Source organism: Oncorhynchus clarkii, chromosome 11 (genome assembly GCF_045791955.1).
Source record: "Oncorhynchus clarkii lewisi isolate Uvic-CL-2024 chromosome 11, UVic_Ocla_1.0, whole genome shotgun sequence".
Lineage (NCBI taxonomy): Eukaryota > Metazoa > Chordata > Actinopteri > Salmoniformes > Salmonidae > Oncorhynchus > Oncorhynchus clarkii.
The window spans coordinates 4,976,564-4,997,020 of NC_092157.1; the positions used below are offsets into that span (position 1 = coordinate 4,976,564).

Consider the following 20,457-nt stretch of genomic DNA (forward strand, 5'->3'; position numbering starts at 1 on the left):
ACCGCCTGGTATAGAGGTCCTGGATGGCAGGAAGCTTGGCCCCAGTGATGTACTGGGCCGTACACACTACCCTCTGTAGTGCCTTGCGGTCGTAGGCCGAACAGTTGCCATACAAGGCAGTGATGCAACCAGGATGCTCTCTTCTTTGTACCCCCGTAGTATAAACCAGCCTTTAGTCTTGAAATGTTTGGTTGTTTAGTACATGACCTCACATGTGAATCCTTAATGAGATGGGTGGGGCTGAAGCTTTAGAGGGTGTGAACAATGCTGAATGGGTGGGGCTAAAGCTTTAGAGGGTGTGAACGATGCTGAATGGGTGTAGACAAAGAAGAGCTCTCCAGTAGGTACCATACACTCATGGGCCATTTCTCAAAAGTCAGGTTACACGTTTATCAACTTTCAAAGCAGAATTACTCTCCTGTTGTTCCTCGACTGTAGTGTATGATATTAAAAAAAAAACACAATTTCAAATTTTGCTACATAAGACCGAATCGAGCCGGTCAGTCACATATATAGTCAACTGAAAAATATAAATGCAACATGTAAAGTGTTTGTCCCAAGTGGGTGGGCCTATGCTCTCCCAGGCCCACCCATGGCTTGCGCCCCTGCCCAGTGAAATTCATAGATTAGGTCCTAATGTATGTATTTATATTGACTGATTTCCTCAATAAAATATGTTTAATTGTTGCATGTTGCATTTATATATATATATATTTATATTCTGTATGTAAATATACGTGTGTGTGTGTGTGTGTGTGTGTGTGTGTGTGTGTGTGTGTGTGTGTGTGTGTGTGTGTGTGTGTGTGTGTGTGTGTGTAGATATTGGGGGCTTCCTGGGACGTGATTTTATATGTTATTGCTGTAACAGTGAGTTAGCTAGTGTACCCTCATGGTAACGGTCGCATTAGCTCCCTGCTAATTCACAGTTATTTCCATGGTAACAGATGAATCACAAACCTACAACCATCAACATACTGTTGTCCTGCCCATCTTAATGTGCTTCCTTCTGTCCGTCGTCAGGTTTTTTTATTGTATTTTGGACTATTTTAGTCGTTGTTATGGTGTTTGATTACAAAATACCCTGATATTGACATACAAGCAACAAATCACAAATTTGCAGCCATCAATATACTGTTGTCCCGCCCATCTTAATGTGCTTCCTGGTGTCTGTCATCAGAGTAAACACCAATCAACTGGGATCTCTGGCTGGACAGTCCTTTCTTTAAAAACACAACGCAGGATACTCTGGGGCCGAGACCAGTCTTCTAGTCTTCGTAGGACGTCTGTTACACAGGCTTTACTTTGTGTTTTGCAGAACATGTTCAAGTATGGTGTGACGTGTGAGTAAACCCTATGAACCACACCGTGAAACAAGTTAGCTGCAGATGGATACATCCTACTCCCTCATCATGCTCCCTCATCATGCTCCCTCATCATGCATCCTGATCCCTCATCATGCTCCCTGCTCCCTCATCATGCTCCCACATCATGCTCCCTGCTCCCTCATCATGCTCCCTGCTCCCTCATCATGCTCCCTCATCATGCTCCCTTCTCCCTCATCATGCTCCCTTATCATGCTCCCTGCTCCCTCATCATGCTCCCTCATCATGCTCCCTGCTCCCTCATCATGCTCCCTCATCATGCTCCCTTCTCCCTCATCATGCTCCCTGCTCCCTCATCATGCTCCCTGCTCCCTCACCATGCTCCCTGCTCCCTCATCATGCTCCCTGCTCCCTCATCATGCTCCCTGCTCCCTCATCATGCTCCCTGCTCCCTCATCATACTCCCTGCTCCCTCATCATGCTCCCACATCATGCTCCCTGCTCCCTCATCATGCTCCCTTCTCCCTCATCATGCTCCCTTATCATGCTCCCTGCTCCCTCATCATGCTCCCTCATCATGCTCCCTGCTCCCTCATCATGCTCCCTCATCATGCTCCCTTCTCCCTCATCATGCTCCCTGCTCCCTCATCATGCTCCCTGCTCCCTCACCATGCTCCCTGCTCCCTCATCATGCTTCCTGCTCCCTCATCATGCTCCCTGCTCCCTCATCATGCTCCCTGCTCCCTCATCATGCTCCCTGCTCCCTCTTCATGCTCCCTCAATGCATGGAAATAATATACCTATGGCTGTCTTTTTCACTATTCCAGAACGTCCTGATAAAGGTTTTTTGGTTGAATATCTCTTATCCAGGAGAACCTGATAACGGTTTAGATTGAATATTGCCTGAGGGTTCACAATGGGTTTTCACCAACAACAAATGGAGCAGAAGTTCTGCACCCCAATTCATTTTCAAGGAGGGGACGCAGAGAAATGTGTAGGGGATTGTGGGAAGGTGAGCGTCGAGTACCTTGCTAGATGTGCGGAAGAGAAAGTTGAGCTCTGCTCTCTACTTTATGCACATTTCAAGCGGAGCGAAGTTTTGAGGTGTTGGAACAAAGCGTTAAGTAGGGTTTACACAACTTCCGAATTGGCCAGATGAAGTTCTGCCCCAATTAAATTTCAACGGGAGTATGAGGAGCAATGTGCAGGGGATTGTGGGAAGGTGAGCGGCACAAACCCTGCTATCGGACCGATAGAGAAAAAGTTATTTAAAATATAAGAGTTAATAAAAATATAAAAGTTATTAAAAATATAACATTTAAGTTATTAAAAATATAAAATATAAAAGTTATTAAAAATCTAAAATATTAAAGTTAAGCTCTGCTCTATTTTATGCAAATAACATGCGGCCACCGCTGCCGTTAACCAATCAGGGGAGGAGCAGATTTTTGCTTGAAAATCTTCCGTTCATGAAACAACGTTCAGCCTGTTATTAGTTCCGGGCAAGCACAACCAAAACAAGATGGAGGAAAGCCAATCATCACTGTGTCTCGTTTTCCAATTCTATATGATTTTGCATTGCTAAATGTAAAACCATAAAGATGGCCTTGAGGCCGATATGTAAAGTGTATTTAAAGAGCAGTGTTCTGGTTTCTTCTTTTTTCTCATTTTATTTAACTGTTACCATGATACAACAAAGATAGCTCCTTTTTCAATTTAGAATACAGAGACAAAATCATAAGGTCAATGGCATGGTGGAAGATTGCAGAGATTGTTGGTGTTGACAGTGGGCGAAGAGAGTTTGCTTGTGCTGCCTGCTAGCTATGAACATCAAGCAACCTAAACCTCAGAACTGTAATCAAAGCCACCAAATTGTGAAATTTACCCACCAAAGGATAGAAATCTTCAGTAACACACAGTATAACATTGTGAACGATAAACTAAGCATGAATTCCCCATGTAATATGCTACCAATTGGATTGTGGTATTGTTACGTTCCCCAGTTTCTGTGTTGTTGTGGGTTTGTATGTGTGTGTGTATTTCAGGAAATGGCCTCCCGGAATCCTAAAGCAGCTGATTGGTCGGCCCCATCGCTGATTGGAGCTCTGACCTCTCCCTCTTGTCAGGGGAAACAGCTGTCTCTTCAATTACCAACTCCTTCTCCAGCTTGATAAAAGCCAGTGTTCCTTTGTCAGAGAGGATAACTTTTTTGATTTTTTAAATATTTTTTTTAATTACATTTTTTAATGTCCTGTGTTGGTTAGCGACAGTTTGGTTGATATTATTACGTAGCCGCTCCTTCAGAGGTATGTGTATGCCAACAGGACTTGGCATGTTTTTGGGAAATTTAAATTGTTCACGTACATTACTGGTAAATGATTCTGTTTCATTTGTTTCCCGTCCAGACCCTTTTCCCCACATTACTGTGTTAAGGAATATAATAAATTCCCTGTAAACTGTATTTTTCTATGCCTCTGTCGTCCTTCCCATCACCTACGATCACATACTGTTTTCACTCCACGGGGAGGTGAGATGTAGCAGGGTGTTGCGTTCCCTCCTCCAAGAGGCGTATGTAACAGTATCATAACAATATGATTCTCATAGACTATAGTTTATGGTTCTTTCAATCTACTGGGCTCTTGACATTGATTTTTAGCTCACTTCCTGTAAAATACATAGGCTTAGATGCACATGGAGGGGTACTTTGGGTAAAGGAAATTGTGGCTTTTGACTGGCAAACGTTGTGCAAATGTTTATTTTTTTTAAATATATATATATTTTTATAAAAGCCCTGACTATTGTCTCTGTCTGTCTTAGTTTTCCCTCTCTAGGGACTAAAACATTATTTTCATAATGTCATCCCACAACCTGCACCATCTAGCTTGTACACTTACTCCCCTTTCCGACAGCTGGAGCAGAAAATAGTCCATTGTTGTTATCTACAAATGCATTTGGAGCATGTTTTTGTGATGTGCACTGCTAAATATGCCTAAATCAAGATAACAAGCTAATATGAAGTCACTTCGCTATAGCATGTAAAGTTGGCTGGATAGCTAGCTAACAAGCAGCTCATTAGCCTCCTGTAGCTAGCTAGTTTAAAAAAAAAACTTACCCACGACCACAAAGCAGCCAATCTTTTGGAGCGAAGCATTGTCAAGAGGAGGCATCACCTCTGGTCAAGACCCACTGTTAAATTGAATATCGCCTGGTTCGGGAGAGGGGTGGGGGGGGATCCGGCTGGGAAATAACTTTTTGAACAGTCATCCAACTCAGAATTAGAAGTCGGGAACTCTGTCCTCTTTCTAGAGCTACATCCTGAAGACCAATGACGTCATGATTTGACCTTGTCCAGTTGTCTTGGAAAGCAGCACGTATCCAGAGAATTACAGACTTTGATGACAAAGTTTGATGACAAAATTTGCCCACGAAGGACCGCCGCGCCGTCTTCCTGTTCAAGTGAGCACAGCACAACGACTTGAGTCCAAACTTGTATATTACGCTGCTGCATAAATAATGTAATATGCCAGGGAGATATGCATACTGTAGCTAAGAAAGTAATACTAAGTGTATGTTGTTTAGTAAGCTGTTAGTAGCCCATGTGCCTCACTCTAATAATTTGGTCTATTTTCCCCACTTAATTTCACCTACTGTTCTGACTTGGTTGTGCACATGCAGCCTATAACCTGTTTTGGAGAAATGTAATCATTGAATATTGTAAGGGTTTTCATTGTCTGCTTATATGCCCCCTTTATTTATCCTACGGTTCTGACTTGGTGTACAGGGAGAACACTGTAAGAGCAGCCCATGTTCTGAATTCTGATGCTGTACATTTCAAAAGTGTTGAAGAAATAGTTATGACTACATCCATCCTAGCTTGCTCATTAATGTCTTTATCGAAATGACAGATTGCCTCTTATACGCTTGTCGTTCCCTTATGCCATAGTTTGTACATCTCAATTGCCAGTAGAATCCACATTTGTTTATTAAGAAAGTCAGCCATATCCGCTATGTTTGGCTAATTCAGTAAATGAGGCTGAATGAACTGTTTCGCTGCCAGACAAGGCTCCACTGATAGCCAGGTGTAGCAGTGGTAAGGTGTTGGGACTCTGCTTTTGTGACAGCTTTATGTAGACCCTAAAAGTTTGTGGGCACCGTTTGTCACCGTTATAGTGCAATTAATGTACTGTTTAGTGTAGTGTAGTGGCTTTGCTGGCATGCATCCCCAACATTTGTTGTTGTTTTTGTTTGCCCCACCAAGATGTACATGCTAAAATCGCCACTTCTTCTTTGGCCTTTATATGGCGGTTGGCAACCAACTTTAAGGTGCATTACCACCACCCCACTGGACTGGAGTGTGAACCTCAGTTCATCTTTCAATCACCCACGTGGGTAATATGCTCCTAAAAACCAATGAAGATAGGCGGGACTTGCATCCATCAATGCGTCACAAATAGAATCAAGTTCTATTTTAGCGCCTGGCCATGCAGACGGCTCGTTGACGCGTGTCAACAGTTTGGATGCAATGATTGAATAACATGTATGTGCACGTTTATTTTGCAACGCCCGGGGCACATAACGTGAGCGGTGTGGTCATCATGTAGATCGAATATACTTGCGGGGTTGTAGTTATCGGTTGGCACATAAAACCGACGGTCTGCATACTCCGGACATATAGGGGGCGGTAAACCGCTCACGAATCTTCTAGAGGGTGTGTAAAAAACAACTCTCTAGCAGCAACGCGCATCGGCTAGATCCTCCCACAAAAAATAAGAGTGACTCGATATTCGTTTGTTGGCCCGTGGTTATGTGTGTGTGTGAGAGAGAGCAGCAGGAGGAAGACTGGTGGCTTTCTTTAGAGCTGACGGGGACGGACAGAAAACAATACTGAATACGTGGTCATACCCGATTCACTCTGCTGCTGAGTCGCGCCGGTCAATAAAAGTTCACTTTTGGGAGACGTAAAAATGGGGATCCGCAAAAAGACCAACAAGAACCCGCCGGTGTTGAGCCACGAGTTTATCATCCAGAACCATGCCGATATTGTGTCCTGTGTTGCTATGGTGTTCCTCCTCGGGTTGATGTTTGAGGTAAGGCTTGTCCACAGGTCGGAGGGGTCTGGGATATGCAGTAAGACCTAGCTTTCCAAATAGGCCATAAGAGCCTAACTATAATGTGTCAACTGGGCAGACAAGATGATTTTGTTCCGTCAAAAGTATCTTGAAAACGGACATGGCTGATCTACTCTTCCTGCTCTAGTGACAAAGTTTTTTTTGTTAGGTTGTCCATATTGTAATATTCAAGTATGACAGAAGTGTCTTTTGATTTGAAAAGGCGTGTAAGTAGCCTAGTTAGATTTAAAACTGTAACCCATCTCTGTCGGGTTGCCTATTGTCTGGTCACTTGTACATTTGAGTGACTTGGCCTACGTCGTATAACAACACAAAAGTGTAGTATTTGTGTAGTGTAGTAACTGGAACGAGCGTTACATAGATTGTTACATTTTAGCGACCACAAAAATTGCAATTTCGCTGGCTACAATATTGTGCAAGACTGTCCAGCATCGGATACTTTTTTATTCGCAAATAACGTGTAGGCTACGTGGCAATCACTGGGTGATTGTGAGCTTGTCGTCGTTTATAGGTAGCCCCGCTCGTTCGGAAAAAACAAAGTTAGATCCATAATGTCCGTAGGATCGCCTATTCCGTTTACACATTTGAAGAGTTTAGGTTTTTAAAAAAAATATATTTTTTATTGTTGGTTTACACTGAATTATTTTTTGGGGTTTCATGTTTAGCTTTCTAGGTAGGCTACATGAATCATCCTTTACTAATGCTGCGTTAATGTACTAGTTGTAACTAGGAAAGTTTTACTTGCTAACTGGTGGTACTTATACATGTGCTGCGTTCATCCATTTGCAGGTTGTACATTTCCGAGTTTCCTAGTGCCGAGTTGGACGTGAATGCAGCATAAAATTCAGCGCCAGCATTGAGCTGCATTATGGGAGTTTGAGTTCTTGTGCCTTGATGTGCTGTAGTCACATTGACGATGCACATCTAATACAAATAACCTACTGCATTACAAAACAGAGTTGTACGAATGTATAGTTATGAATCAGTCTTTCCATATTTATATACGTTCTTAATAAAATCAAAATCCCCGGTTTTCCATTCAATCTTATCTGTAGTATTGGATTGAATGGTTTGCAAGCTCGACATCAAATTGTATTTGTCACATACACATGGTTAGCAGATGTCGATGCGAGTGTAGCGAAATGCTTGTGCTTCTAGTTCCGACAATGCAGTAATAACCAACGAGTAATCTAACTAACTAACAATTCCAAAACTACTACCTTATACACACAAGTGTAACGGGATAAAGAATATGTACATAAAGATATATGAATGAGTGATGGTACAGAACGGCATAGGCAAGATGCAGTAGATGGTATCGAGTACAGTATATACATATGAGATGAGTAATGTAGGGTATGTAAACATTATATAAAGTGACATGTGTTTCTGCCTGATACTTTGTGGTCTAGTCAGTAAATCTACAACGCTACCTGGTTTATTTAACACCACTAAGCTACCCACAGAGAGGCCAGAAGGCTAATGAGAAAATCATGCTGTGGTTTGCTTTTAGTCAATGACTCAGATAAAAGCACCTGGGTGTGTGTCACAAACGGCACCCTATTCACTATATAGTGCACTACTTTATAGACCAGAGCCAGGCTAAGTAAACGCACTATATAGGGAATAGGGTGCTTATTGGGGACTGAACCCTGTGTTTTCACGTCCTTTAATCAATCCTCTCCCTTGTCCCCGCTGTGATGCAGGTCACCTCGAAGGTTGCAGTGCTGTTCATCACTGTCCAATACAACGTTACAACCTCTACAAACGGTCAGTTTAACTTCTTTAGTGGATCCACCTGAATGTGCATCCTTTTTTTTCTTATTTTTCTTCACTGGGGTCAAACAGTGAAGCTCTAAAAAGACAAAGTATCTGGGATGGAGGTTGGATGGAGGTTGGATGGAGGTTGGATGGAGGTTGGATGGAGGTTGTTGTATGGAGGTTGTTGTATGGAGGTTGTTGTATGGAGGTGGTATCTTCCTCTTATTGCTTTCCTAACTTTTTTTTTCTGTGACATTTTATTCTGAATGAATTCCAAGTCAACAATTACCTCGTGACATCTTCTGTTCTTGTCCACCTGTTCTTTAGTGTGTGTGTGTGTGTGTGGAACTAGTTTGCCTGTTATCCAGTATAGAAACAATGTCTAGAATCTACAGACCACTTGTAGTTGTTGAATTAGAAGGCCTCTCCTGTGTGTTAGAGAATATAAGTTCTCACATGGCCTACCAGTTCCAGAACACCTTCTTTCAGAGCTTTCCTTTTTTCCCTGTGGAGCTACGTTTAGTCTTCCTGATTTTATAAAGTCCTCCTGCTAGGTCGTCCTGTTAGGTCGTCCTGCTAGGTCCTCCTGCTAGGTCCTCCTGCTAGGTCCTCCTGCTAGGTCCTCCTGCTAGGTCCTCCTGCTAGGTCCTCCTGCTAGGTCCTCCTGCTAGGTCCTCCTGCAAGGTCGTCCTGCTAGGTCGTCCTGCTAGGTCCTCCTGGAAGGATTGGGGCTGGAGTGTAACAGGCCACAATATCAGAGGTCTTGTGTGAGTCCCAAATTGCCACCTATTTCCTAAATATTGCGCTATATTTGACCAGGGCCCATTGGGTAGTGCACTATCAAGGGTACCATTTTGTGACACAATCCTCGTCTCATCTCAAGGTGAATTAATGTTATTTTACACACTCCTTCATGTAAAGCCACGAATGACAGGAGGGCTTGTGGAATGATGGAATGTGCTTTATGATATCGGATTTTATTTGAAGAGCTGATAGTCTTATCAGAGTCAGGGCGCCCGTCCAAAATACCACCCTATTCCCTTTATATAGTGCACTACTTTTGATTAGAGCCCTATGGACCCTGGTCTAAAGTAGTGCACTACTTTTGATTAGAGCCCTATGGACCCTGGTCTAAAGTAGTGCACTACTTTGGACCCTGGTCTAAAGTAGTGCACTACTTTTGATTAGAGCCCTATGGACCCTGGTCTAAAGTAGTGCACTACTTTTGATTAGAGCCCTATGGACCCTGGTCTAAAGTAGTGCACTACTTTTGATTAGAGCCCTATGGACCCTGGTGTAAAGTAGTGCACTACTTTTGATTAGAGCCCTATGGACCCTGGTGTAAAGTAGTGCACTACTTTTGATTAGAGCCCTATGGACCCTGGTCTAAAGTAGTGCACTATATAGGAAAGAGTGCCATTTGGGACGCAACCCCCCCCCCCCCCCCCCCCCTCAGTCATTCATTATTAACAGGCTGATGTTTGTTGAAGCTAAATTACTACAGTAGCGGGTCAGGCAGGACTTTGGTAGTGTCGTTGCTTGAGTAAAACCTTGTGATTTTAGAGGCTTCGTGAAGCAAATATGTTTAAAAAGTGAGGTAACGTTAGTATAATTGTAACGATGCATCTGTATTCGAGGTCGACTGATTATGATTTTTTTCAACTCCGATACCTATTTTATTGGAGAACCAAAAAAAAGGCGATACCGATTAATCGGACGATTTAAAAAAAAAATATATATATATATATTTGAAATAATGACAATTACAACAATGAATGAACCCATTTATTTTAACCTAATATAATACACATATAAAAACTATTTAGTCTCAAATAATGGAACATGTTCAATTTGGTTTAAATAATGCAAAGACAAAGTGTTGGAGAAGTAAAAGTGCAATATGTGCCATGTAAGAAAGCTAACGTTTAAGTTCCTTGCTCAGAACATGAGAAAAAAAAGTTATTATAGGGATTATGAGCATCGACTATTTCTCGCTATACCATTTTATATTTCATATACAGTTGAAGTTGGAAGTTTGCATACACCTTAGCCAAATGCATTTAAACTCAGTTTTTCACGATTCCTGACATTTAATCCTAATAACAATTCCCTGTCTTAGGGAAGAAAAGTGCTGGTTGAATGAATGCTTACGAGCCTGCTGCTTGCTACCACCGCTCAGTCAGACTGCTCTATCAAATAGTAGACTTAATTATAATAAACACACAGAAATACGAGCCTTATGTCATTAAATAGTAAAATCCGGAAACTATCATTTCGAAAACAAAACGTTTATTCTTTCAGTGAAATACGGAACAGTCCCTGTGTTTTATCGAACAGGTGGCATCCCTAAGTCTAAATATTGCTGTTACATTGTACAACCTTCAATGTTATGTCATAATGATGTACAATTCTGGAAAATGAATTACGGTCTTTGTTAGGAAGAAACACAGTTCGCAACGAGCCAGGCGGCCCAAACTGTTGCATATAACCTGAGTCTGCTTGCACTGAACGCAAGAGAAGAGACACAATTTCCCTAGTTAATATTTCCTGCTAACATGCATTTATTTTAACTAAATATGCAGGTTTATAAAAATATATATATATTTTTTTACAAGATAAGTTTAATGCTAGCTAGCAATTTACCTTGGCTCGTTGCAGCCACAAGGTCCTTTTGACGCTGCAATGTAATCGGCCATAGTTGGTGTCCAAAAAGGCCGATTACCGATTGTTATGAAAACTTGAAATCGGCCCAAATTAATCGTCCGTACAGATTTAATCGGTCGACCTCTAATCTATATGCATCTCTTCCATCAGAGGGTCCAGAAGAGACTGTTTTGAACAACTTCTTATAAATGTATATACAGTATAATAAGGCAACTATGAAGGGTTATAAAAGGCTTAGTAAATGCTTCGTGTCTCCCTACTAGAGGAGAGCGTAGTGAACCATTTCCCCCACGGTGTGAAGGATCTTCAGCTCAGAGGCTGCCTGCTAGCAAGGAATCTCGTTACGTTCTAGAAGGCGGTGATGTTCTATTTACTAATAGAAAGCATTGGGGCCGTAACGTCAAGGCTTTATGAACCGGCTCGTGAAGGGATCATGCGTTCTTTATGTCTCCCTATCAGAGGGCCTGCCAGAGGAGAGTGTGGTGAACCACTTCCACCACGGTCTGAAGGATGTGGCTACGGTCTTCTTCTACATGCTGGTGGCCATCATTATCCACGCCATCATTCAGGAGTATGTTCTGGACGTACGTACTGGCACTCACTCAAACACACTTCCTATGTTTTTCTGTACATTTCATTGGTTATTATAGTCTTATTTGATAAAAAAATAAAAAAAAATAAAACAAATTACATTCAAGACAACCACGGATCCGTTTGATATTCTGGCGGCGAAGTTGATCATCCGACACTGATAATCGCTGATCAGTTTGACCTCGATTGACTCATTTGTCATGTGTCTCTTTTTTTTTTTTATATAGAAAATCAACCGGAAGATGCACTTCTCGAAGACCAAGCACAGCAAGTTCAACGAGTCAGGCCAGCTCTCTGCCTTCTACCTGTTCTCCTTCGGATGGGGAACCAACATCCTCATGTCGGTAGGTAGATGTGTGTGTTTGTGGCACAAGCATCTTTATATCAGTACATGGTTTAAACTATTTGTTTACGTGTGTGTGGATGTTAATAGGTGATTTTTAGAAATGTTTTAATACCTGACTATTTGTTTACTGGGTATAACTGTCTGTGTGTTTCTGTGTGTGTGTCTGCATTGGGCTCTTGACTTTGTCTGAAAGTGTGGTTGGAAAAGCTTGGGGGGGGGGTCTTTGTCTGAAAGTGGGGTTGGAAAAGCTTTGGGGGGGGGTCTTTGTCTGAAAGTGGGGGTGCAAAAGCTTGGGGGGGTGCAAAAGCATGGGGGGGTGCAAAAGCATGGGGTGGGGTCTTGACTTTTTTTATTGGCGCCGCTGTCGACATGAAATGTTTCAAATGAACTTGTCTCAGCAGCATATAGTTAATGCAGAGAGGGTAGAAATGTCTTATTTGGTGAATATTACTTACCGAGCCAAGCAGACAGACTTGGCGCCGGGGGGGGGGGGGGGGGGGTTCTTGCACTGGAATTGTATTACCTTCTACTTAAATCCTGCTTTACCACAAACATGAAGTTCAAATACCGACACTCAGACCATTGACTACTTTTTGAAGTGACAGTTTGGCTTGATAATCTCCATCTGCACTGTGTCAACACAATGGACAGCACCCTACACACTAAAGCAAGGCGGTTTTGGTAATGAATATAGGCTACAAGCAAGGCCGTTTTGGTAATGAATATAGGCTACAAGCAAGGCCTTTTTGGTAACGGGCTGTTTTTAATAGGTGAAGAAACCCAATGTGAATGCAGCTGAAAACACACAGCTGTCTTACCACAATAATGCCCGCTAAATGTTGAAAGTAGTAGCCTCGTTATTCATGCAAAACAAAAATACCCCAATAACAACATTGTGGTGGATGTGAGGGCCGACACCGAGTCAGAGGACCGGGTGGTCTCTCTCTCCGAGTCAGAGGACCGGGTGGTCTCTCTCTCCGAGTCAGAGGACCGGGTGGTCTCTCTCTCCGAGGCCAACTTTTAAATGAAGGTCTTCAATCAGGTCAAGGCCGCGGGGCCCGACGGTATTCCAGGACGCGTATTCACTGTAATTTTCAACCTCTCCTTGTCCCCAGTCTGTAATCCCCACACCTTTTTAAGATGACCGACATCATTCTTCTTCCCAAGAACACTTAAGGCTTCGTGTCACAATAACTACCACCCTGTAGCACTCACGTCTGTAATCAGGAAGTGCTTTGAGAGTTATGGTTATGGCAACATATTAACTCCGTCAGCCCAGACACCCTAGATCCCCTCTAATTTGCATACTGCCCCCAACAGATTCACAGATGACGCAGTCTTTTTTTTTTCATTTTATTTTTTACCCCTTTTTTTTCTCCCCAATTTTTCCCCCAATTTTTCCGATGGGCTGCAGTGGAGCGGGTCAAACACTTTAACTTCCTTGGTGTTCTACAGCTGTACCATTTAGAGCATCATGACTGTGCCTCCGTCCCTCTCCTCGCTCCTCCCTGGGCTCGAACCAGGAACACATCGACAGCAGCCGACCTCGAAGCAGTGTTGCCCATGCAGAGCAAGGGGAGCAGAGCAAAACGCACGAAAGTGCTGTTTGAATGAATGCTTACGAGCCTGCTGCTACCTACCATCGCTCAGTCAGACTGCTCTATCAAATAGTAGACTTAGTAACATAATAACACACAGAAATACGAGCCTTATGTCATTAATATGGTCGAATCCAGAAACTATCATCTTGAAAACAAGACATTTATTCTTTCAGTGAAATACGGACCGTTCTGTATTTTATCTAACGGGTGGCATCAATAAGTCTAAATATTGCTGTTACATTGCGCAACCTTCAATGTTATGTCATAATTACGTACAATTCTGGCAAATTAGGCGGCCCAAACTGCTGCATATGACTCTGCGTGCAATGAACGCAAGAGAAATGACACAATTTCACCTGGTTAATATTGCCTGCTAACCTGGATTTATTTTAGATAAATATGCAGGTTTAAAAATATATACTTCTGTGTATTGATTTTAAGAAAAGCATTGGTGTTTATGGTTAGGTACACATTATTTGGAACTGACCCTGTATATAGTATGATTACCCTGTATATAGTATGATTACCCTGTATACAGTATGATTACCCTGTATACAGTATGATTACCCTGTATACAGTATGATTACCCTGTATACAGTGGAACTGACCCTGTATACAGTGATTACCCTGTATACAGTATGATTACCCTGTATACAGTATGATTACCCTGTATACAGTGGAACTGACCCTGTATACAGTATGATTACCCTGTATACAGTATGATGACCCTGTATATAGTATGATTACCCTGTATATAGTATGATTACCCTGTATATAGTATGATTACCCTGTATATAATGGAACTGACCCTGTATATATTATGATTACCCTGTATACAGTGGAACTGACGATGTATATAGTATGATTACCCTGTATACAGTGGAACTGACGATGTATACAGTATGATTACCCTGTATACAGTGGAACTGACCCTGTATACAGTATGATTACCCTGTATACAGTATGATTACCCTGTATATAGTATGATTACCCTGTATACAGTATGATTACCCTGTATACAGTGGAACTGACCCTGTATATAGTATGATTACCCTGTATACAGTATGATTACCCTGTATACAGTGGAACTGATCCTGTATATAGTATGATTACCCTGTATATAGTATGATTACCCTGTATATAGTGGAACTGACCCTGTATATAGTATGATTACCCTGTATACAGTGGAACTGACGATGTATATAGTATGATTACCCTGTATACAGTGGAACTGACGATGTATATAGTATGATTACCCTGTATACAGTGGAACTGACCCTGTATATAGTATGATTACCCTGTATACAGTGGAACTGACGATGTATATAGTATGATTACCCTGTATACAGTATGATTACCCTGTATACAGTGGAACTGACCCTGTACCCTGTATACAGTATGATTACCCTGTATACAGTATGATTACCCTGTATACAGTGGAACTGACCCTGTATATAGTATGATTACCCTGTATACAGTGGATACAGTATGATTACCCTGTATACAGTATATAGTATGATTACCCTGTATACAGTATGATTACCCTGTATACAGTGGAACTGATATAGTATGATTACCCTGTATATAGTATGATTACCCTGTATATAGTGGAACTGACCCTGTATATAGTATGATTACCCTGTATACAGTGGAACTGACGATGTATATAGTATGATTACCCTGTATACAGTGGAACTGACGATGTATATAGTATGATTACCCTGTATACAGTGGAACTGACCCTGTATATAGTATGATTACCCTGTATACAGTGGAACTGACGATGTATATAGTATGATTACCCTGTATACAGTATGATTACCCTGTATACAGTATGATTACCCTGTATACAGTGGAACTGACCCTGTATATAGTATGATTACCCTGTATACAGTGGAACTGACGATGTATATAGTATGATTACCCTGTATACAGTATGATTACCCTGTATATAGTATGATTACCCTGTATACAGTGGAACTGACCCTGTATATAGTATGATTACCCTGTATACAGTATGATTACCCTGTATACAGTGGAACTGATCCTGTATACAGTATGATTACCCTGTATACAGTATGATTACCCTGTATATAGTATGATTACCCTGTATACAGTATGATTACCCTGTATACAGTATGATTACCCTGTATATAGTGGAACTGACCCTGTATATAGTATGATTACCCTGTATACAGTGGAACTGACGATGTATATAGTATGATTACCCTGTATACAGTATGATTACCCTGTATACAATATGATTACCCTGTATACAGTGCATTTGGGAAGTATTCAGACCCATTGACTTTTTCCATATTTTGTTACATTACAGCCGTATTCTAACATTTATTCAATTGTCCCCCCCCCCCCCCCCTCATCAATCTACACACAATACCCCATAATGACATCACAATACACCATAAGGACATCACAATACCCCATAAGGACATCACAATACCCCATAAGGACATCACAATACCCCATAAGGACATCACAATACCCCATAAGGACATCACAATACCCCATAAGGACATCACAATACCCCATAATGACATCACAATACCCCATAATGACATCACAATACCCCATAAGGACATCACAATACCCCATAAGGACATCACAATACCCCATAATGGCATCACAATACCCCATAATGGCATCACAATACCCCATAATGGCATCACAATACCCTATAATGACAAAGCAAAAAACATTTTTTTTTTAAATGTTAGCAAATTTATTACAAATAAAAAACAGAAATATTACATGGAGGCGGGGCTTCATCAAGGATCCCTCTGTACTTGACTCTGTTCATCTTTACCTCCATATTAAAAATCATCCTATCCTGGTGACACTTCTGGAGGGGGGGTAGGATTTTAACGAGGAGCTAGCTGGAGCTTTGCAGCATCCTCTCTGCGGTTAGTTTTAAATCCATTGTGGCCAGTGAGAGCTAAATAAGCTAGCTCATTTGACAGCTGGAGGCGTTGAGTTAATTCAAAATGAAATATAAAAGGCGTATCACATTATTCACGTAGCCAGCCACGCAGATTAGCATTTCTCCTCTCTCTTCTTGTCCTCCTTATGATCATATTTCTTTCTTTCTAATATTCTCGTCCAGGAGAACTTCCTGTCCAACCCAGTGAATCTGTGGGAAGGCTACCCCCATACCTTGATGCCGTAAGTACTGAAGTCAAACTATGTAAACACAACGCAAACAGTAGCTGGGTTTGTTTAAACATACAGGTTGGTACTGACTCTCGTATGGAAGGAGTCTTTAGTCCGCATTACTCATCCTATGTCCCATTTTTGTTTCTAAAAAAATATGATTAGCGATTTTTAATTATTCTGAGATATTTGATTGCAAATGATAGCTACTTTTTTGAGAAGAAAGGTTTACTCACTGTGATCTACCTAGCTTAGTTGAATGCACTGATTGTAAGTTGCTCTGGAGAAAGGTTTCTGATAAATAACCAAAAAATACTAAATGTAAGGTAGAATTGACAGACTTTGTGTTTTGTTTGTCCTGCTTGTAGGTTTCAGATGAAGTTCTTTTTCATCTGTCAGATGGGCTACTGGCTTCACGCTCTGCCCGAGCTCTACTTTCAGAAGACCAAGAAGGTGAGTGTGTGTGTGAAGTTACTGTACTGGAGTAGAATGGCATTTCGTGTTTGCTTTCCATACGTTAACATTGTTTAAAAAAAATCAATTTCAAACATTTGCTTGAGGGCATTAAGCTCACTAACAGAGTGAGTATTTTACTGACATCGTGTGTGTGTTGTGTAGGAGGATATTCCTCGGCAGTTGGTGTATATCGCTCTGTACTTGGTCCACATCGCAGGAGCCTACATCCTCAAGTAAGACCTGGTTCACGTCAACATTACTGCGGGTTCACGTCAACATTACTGCGGGTTCACGTCAACATTACTGCAGGTTCACGTCAACATTACTGCGGGTTCACGTCAACATTACTGCGGGTTCACGTCAACATTACTGCGGGTTCACGTCAACATTACTGCGGGTTCACGTCAACATTACTGCGGGTTCACGTCAACATTACTGCGGGTTCACGTCAACATTACTGCAGGTTCAGGTCAACATTACTGTAGGTTCACGTCAACATTACTGCGGGTTCACATCAACATTACTGCAGGTTCAGGTCAACATTACTGTAGGTTCACATCAACATTACTGCAGGTTCACGTCAACATTACTGCAGGTTCACGTCAACGCGGCCGCAGGTTCACGTCAACGCGGCCGCAGGTTCAGGCGGCCGCAGGTCAACGCGGCCGCAGGTTCACGTCAACATGTTGTTTATGATTATTGAGTAGGCCTGCTCCCACGCTCAACCTTAGCTGAACTTAGTAGCTTCAGTATGTCCCAATACCTTATCTACTTTTTGGTGCTTTCTGGGGCTTTTTTTTATCTTACAAAAATAGATCATGGTGATAGCTACCTCTCTATGAAGCGTCTAACGGCGTCCATTTTGTGTCTTCCAGTCTGAATCGTCTGGCTCTGGTCCTGCTGGTGTTGCACTGCTTCGTAGAGCTTCTCTTCCACGTGTCCCGCCTGGTCTACTTCAGCAACGAGAAGAGACAGACTGGGTGAGCGCGCACACACACACACACACACACACAGAAGAGACCGACTGGGTCAGTTGAGGTCACACACTGAGAGAGTTGAAGTTGAGGATGTGTGTGTGTGTGTGTGTGTCTCTCTCCTAGGTTTACTGTCTGGGCAATACTGTTTGTTCTTGGACGGCTGCTCACCCTGTCCCTGTCTGTCCTGACTGTGGGTTTCGGCCTGGCCAACGCTGATCAACAGGTACTGGACCTGGCTAACGGAAACTTCAACGTGCTCTTTGTTCGGTAAGAGAGTGAGTGAGTGTATGTGTGGGGGGATGACTTGACTAGACCGAGACTGAGCAATATGAACTGCAGATAGGCGCAATGCAAGACTGTAACCTCACACTGTGTCTGACATGTACATGAATCAACCACATACATGAATCAACCACTTCATGAATCAACCACTTCATGAATCAACCACTTCATGAATCAACCACTTCATACTTTAAGTGTGGCTAACACCTTTTTTTTAATATCCTCCCCCACAGGATCACTGTGCTGGCGACCATCTGTGTGACTCAGGCCTTCATGATGTGGAAGTTCATCAACTTCCAGCTGAGGAGGTGGAGAGAGCAGGCCCAGGCCCAGCCCGTGAAACCCAAGAAGCCCCAAGCTCCCAAGAGCAAGTCCAAGAAAGACAAAGGTGAGCAGAACTACATACCAGAGGATAGTTGCAGAAACCCAGGAAGCAACACTATATAACCCAGGAAGCAACACTATATAACCCAGGAAGCAACACTATACTAGAATGCTAGAAAATACACATTGATAATGTGAAAGAATACTGGGGAAAGTCCATTTATATTTTTTAATATTGTTTTATATATATTTTATATTGTTTTAATGAAGTTATTGTAGTTTTTCAGATTCAAGTGAGGAAAATGTCATTATACTGTTAGTTTTTTTCTCTCTCTCTTGCTCCATGTACCTTCATGTACCTTCACTTCCTTCTCTGTCGTTTGCAGCCAATGGAGTGAACGGAGTAAGTTCCAACGGAGCTGATTCGCCGAGATCAAAGAAAGAGAAGTCCTCATAAAGTCCCCCCTCAACCCCTACCCACCCCAAAAAGACTCCCCTATATCCTGTCCCCCTCAACCCCTCCAACCCCTACCCACCCCAAAAAGACTCCCTTATATCCTGTCCCCCCTCAACCCCTCCAACCCCTACCCACCCCAAAAAGACTCCCCTATATCCTGTCCCCCCTCAACCCCTCCAACCCCTACCCACCCCAAAAAGACTCCCCTATATCCTGTCCCCCTCCTACCAACCCCAAAAAGACTCCCTTATATCCTGTCACCCCTCAACCCCTCCAACCCCTACCCACCCCAAAAAGACTCCCCTATATCCTGTCCCCCCTCAACCCCTCCAACCCCTACCCACCCCAAAAAGACTCCCTTATATCCTGTCCCCTATAGCCTGTCCCCCTCATGCTGCATCCAGCCTTCTCATGCCACTGCTCTAGCTGTTGTCAACAGCCCAATCCCAGATCCCCCCCCCCTGACCCTATGCCAGGGACCATCAACTAGTTTCAGCCGCAGGCCAAGTTTTTTTATTTTCTTGAGCGGATGGTCAGGGGGGCCGGAACATAATTACAAATCATTTGTAGACTGCAAATTGACCGCAAGAACCCCAAACAGATATAACATATGACTAAAACATAATCATTTCAAACCTTGCTTACGTTCGTATACAATCACTTTGGAACATATTTCTAAAATGTTAAATGACTTGGAGCTGATTGGCTGGTGTTTCTAGTCTTATGTCCAAACACTAAAAAATACAAATAAAATTGTTTTTTTTGGGGGGGGTCAACTTGGGGAATGGCCCATGGGCCTCCAGTTGGGGAACCCTGGCCCCCCCCCACTAAGCACTTCTTGGTATAAGCAGTATGGTGAAACTTCAAACTAGATCTTATCATCTGAAGGACTACAGCTCCTCCCAGTAGGACTACAAACTCCACAATGCATCTCGGCTTTATCTGCTCCTTGCCAATCTCAAGTGATCCCGATTTTTTTTATTTTTTTTCCCATTATCGTCACGTGCCATTACTACAGAAAAATAAAATAATAATAAAAAAATATATATATATATAACTTATTTAAGTGCCTATTGATACAGATTGTTGTGTACAGTTTTAAAATTTCAGGAATGATGGAGAAGAAAAAGAAATCAGTGTTTTCAGTAATCTGTTTCTAAAGTCAGACATTTCATACGCCATTTTTTTTCTTCCAACATTTTTATTTATCAGACTGTATGCCATTCTGTTTCTTTAACAAAAAGGGCTTCTTGAATTCATTCCCATCTGTTTGGAATCGCTAGCAGAGAAACTCCATGCACCTGCCTTACTTTCCCTCAGTCTGTATCAGAGGTTTTAGTTACATCGTTCTTCTTTGTCTTCTTTTCCAGTAGTTGAAA

At 42.2% G+C, this 20,457-nt stretch overlaps 1 protein-coding gene across 1 annotated transcript; it reads left to right on the top strand.

The window, feature by feature from the left end:
• Window positions 1-6,067: 6,067 nt before the first annotated feature.
• LOC139420132 (translocation associated membrane protein 1) lies at window positions 6,068-19,831 on the top strand. Its single transcript, XM_071169895.1, has 11 exons — window positions 6,068-6,409; window positions 8,158-8,221; window positions 11,336-11,460; window positions 11,695-11,811; window positions 16,536-16,594; window positions 16,951-17,035; window positions 17,201-17,271; window positions 17,914-18,018; window positions 18,139-18,282; window positions 18,531-18,685; window positions 19,008-19,831. Exons 1-11 carry the CDS (start codon window positions 6,287-6,289, stop codon window positions 19,076-19,078), a joined length of 1,119 nt encoding a protein of 372 aa, XP_071025996.1. The 5' UTR covers window positions 6,068-6,286; the 3' UTR covers window positions 19,079-19,831.
• Window positions 19,832-20,457: the final 626 nt, after the last annotated feature.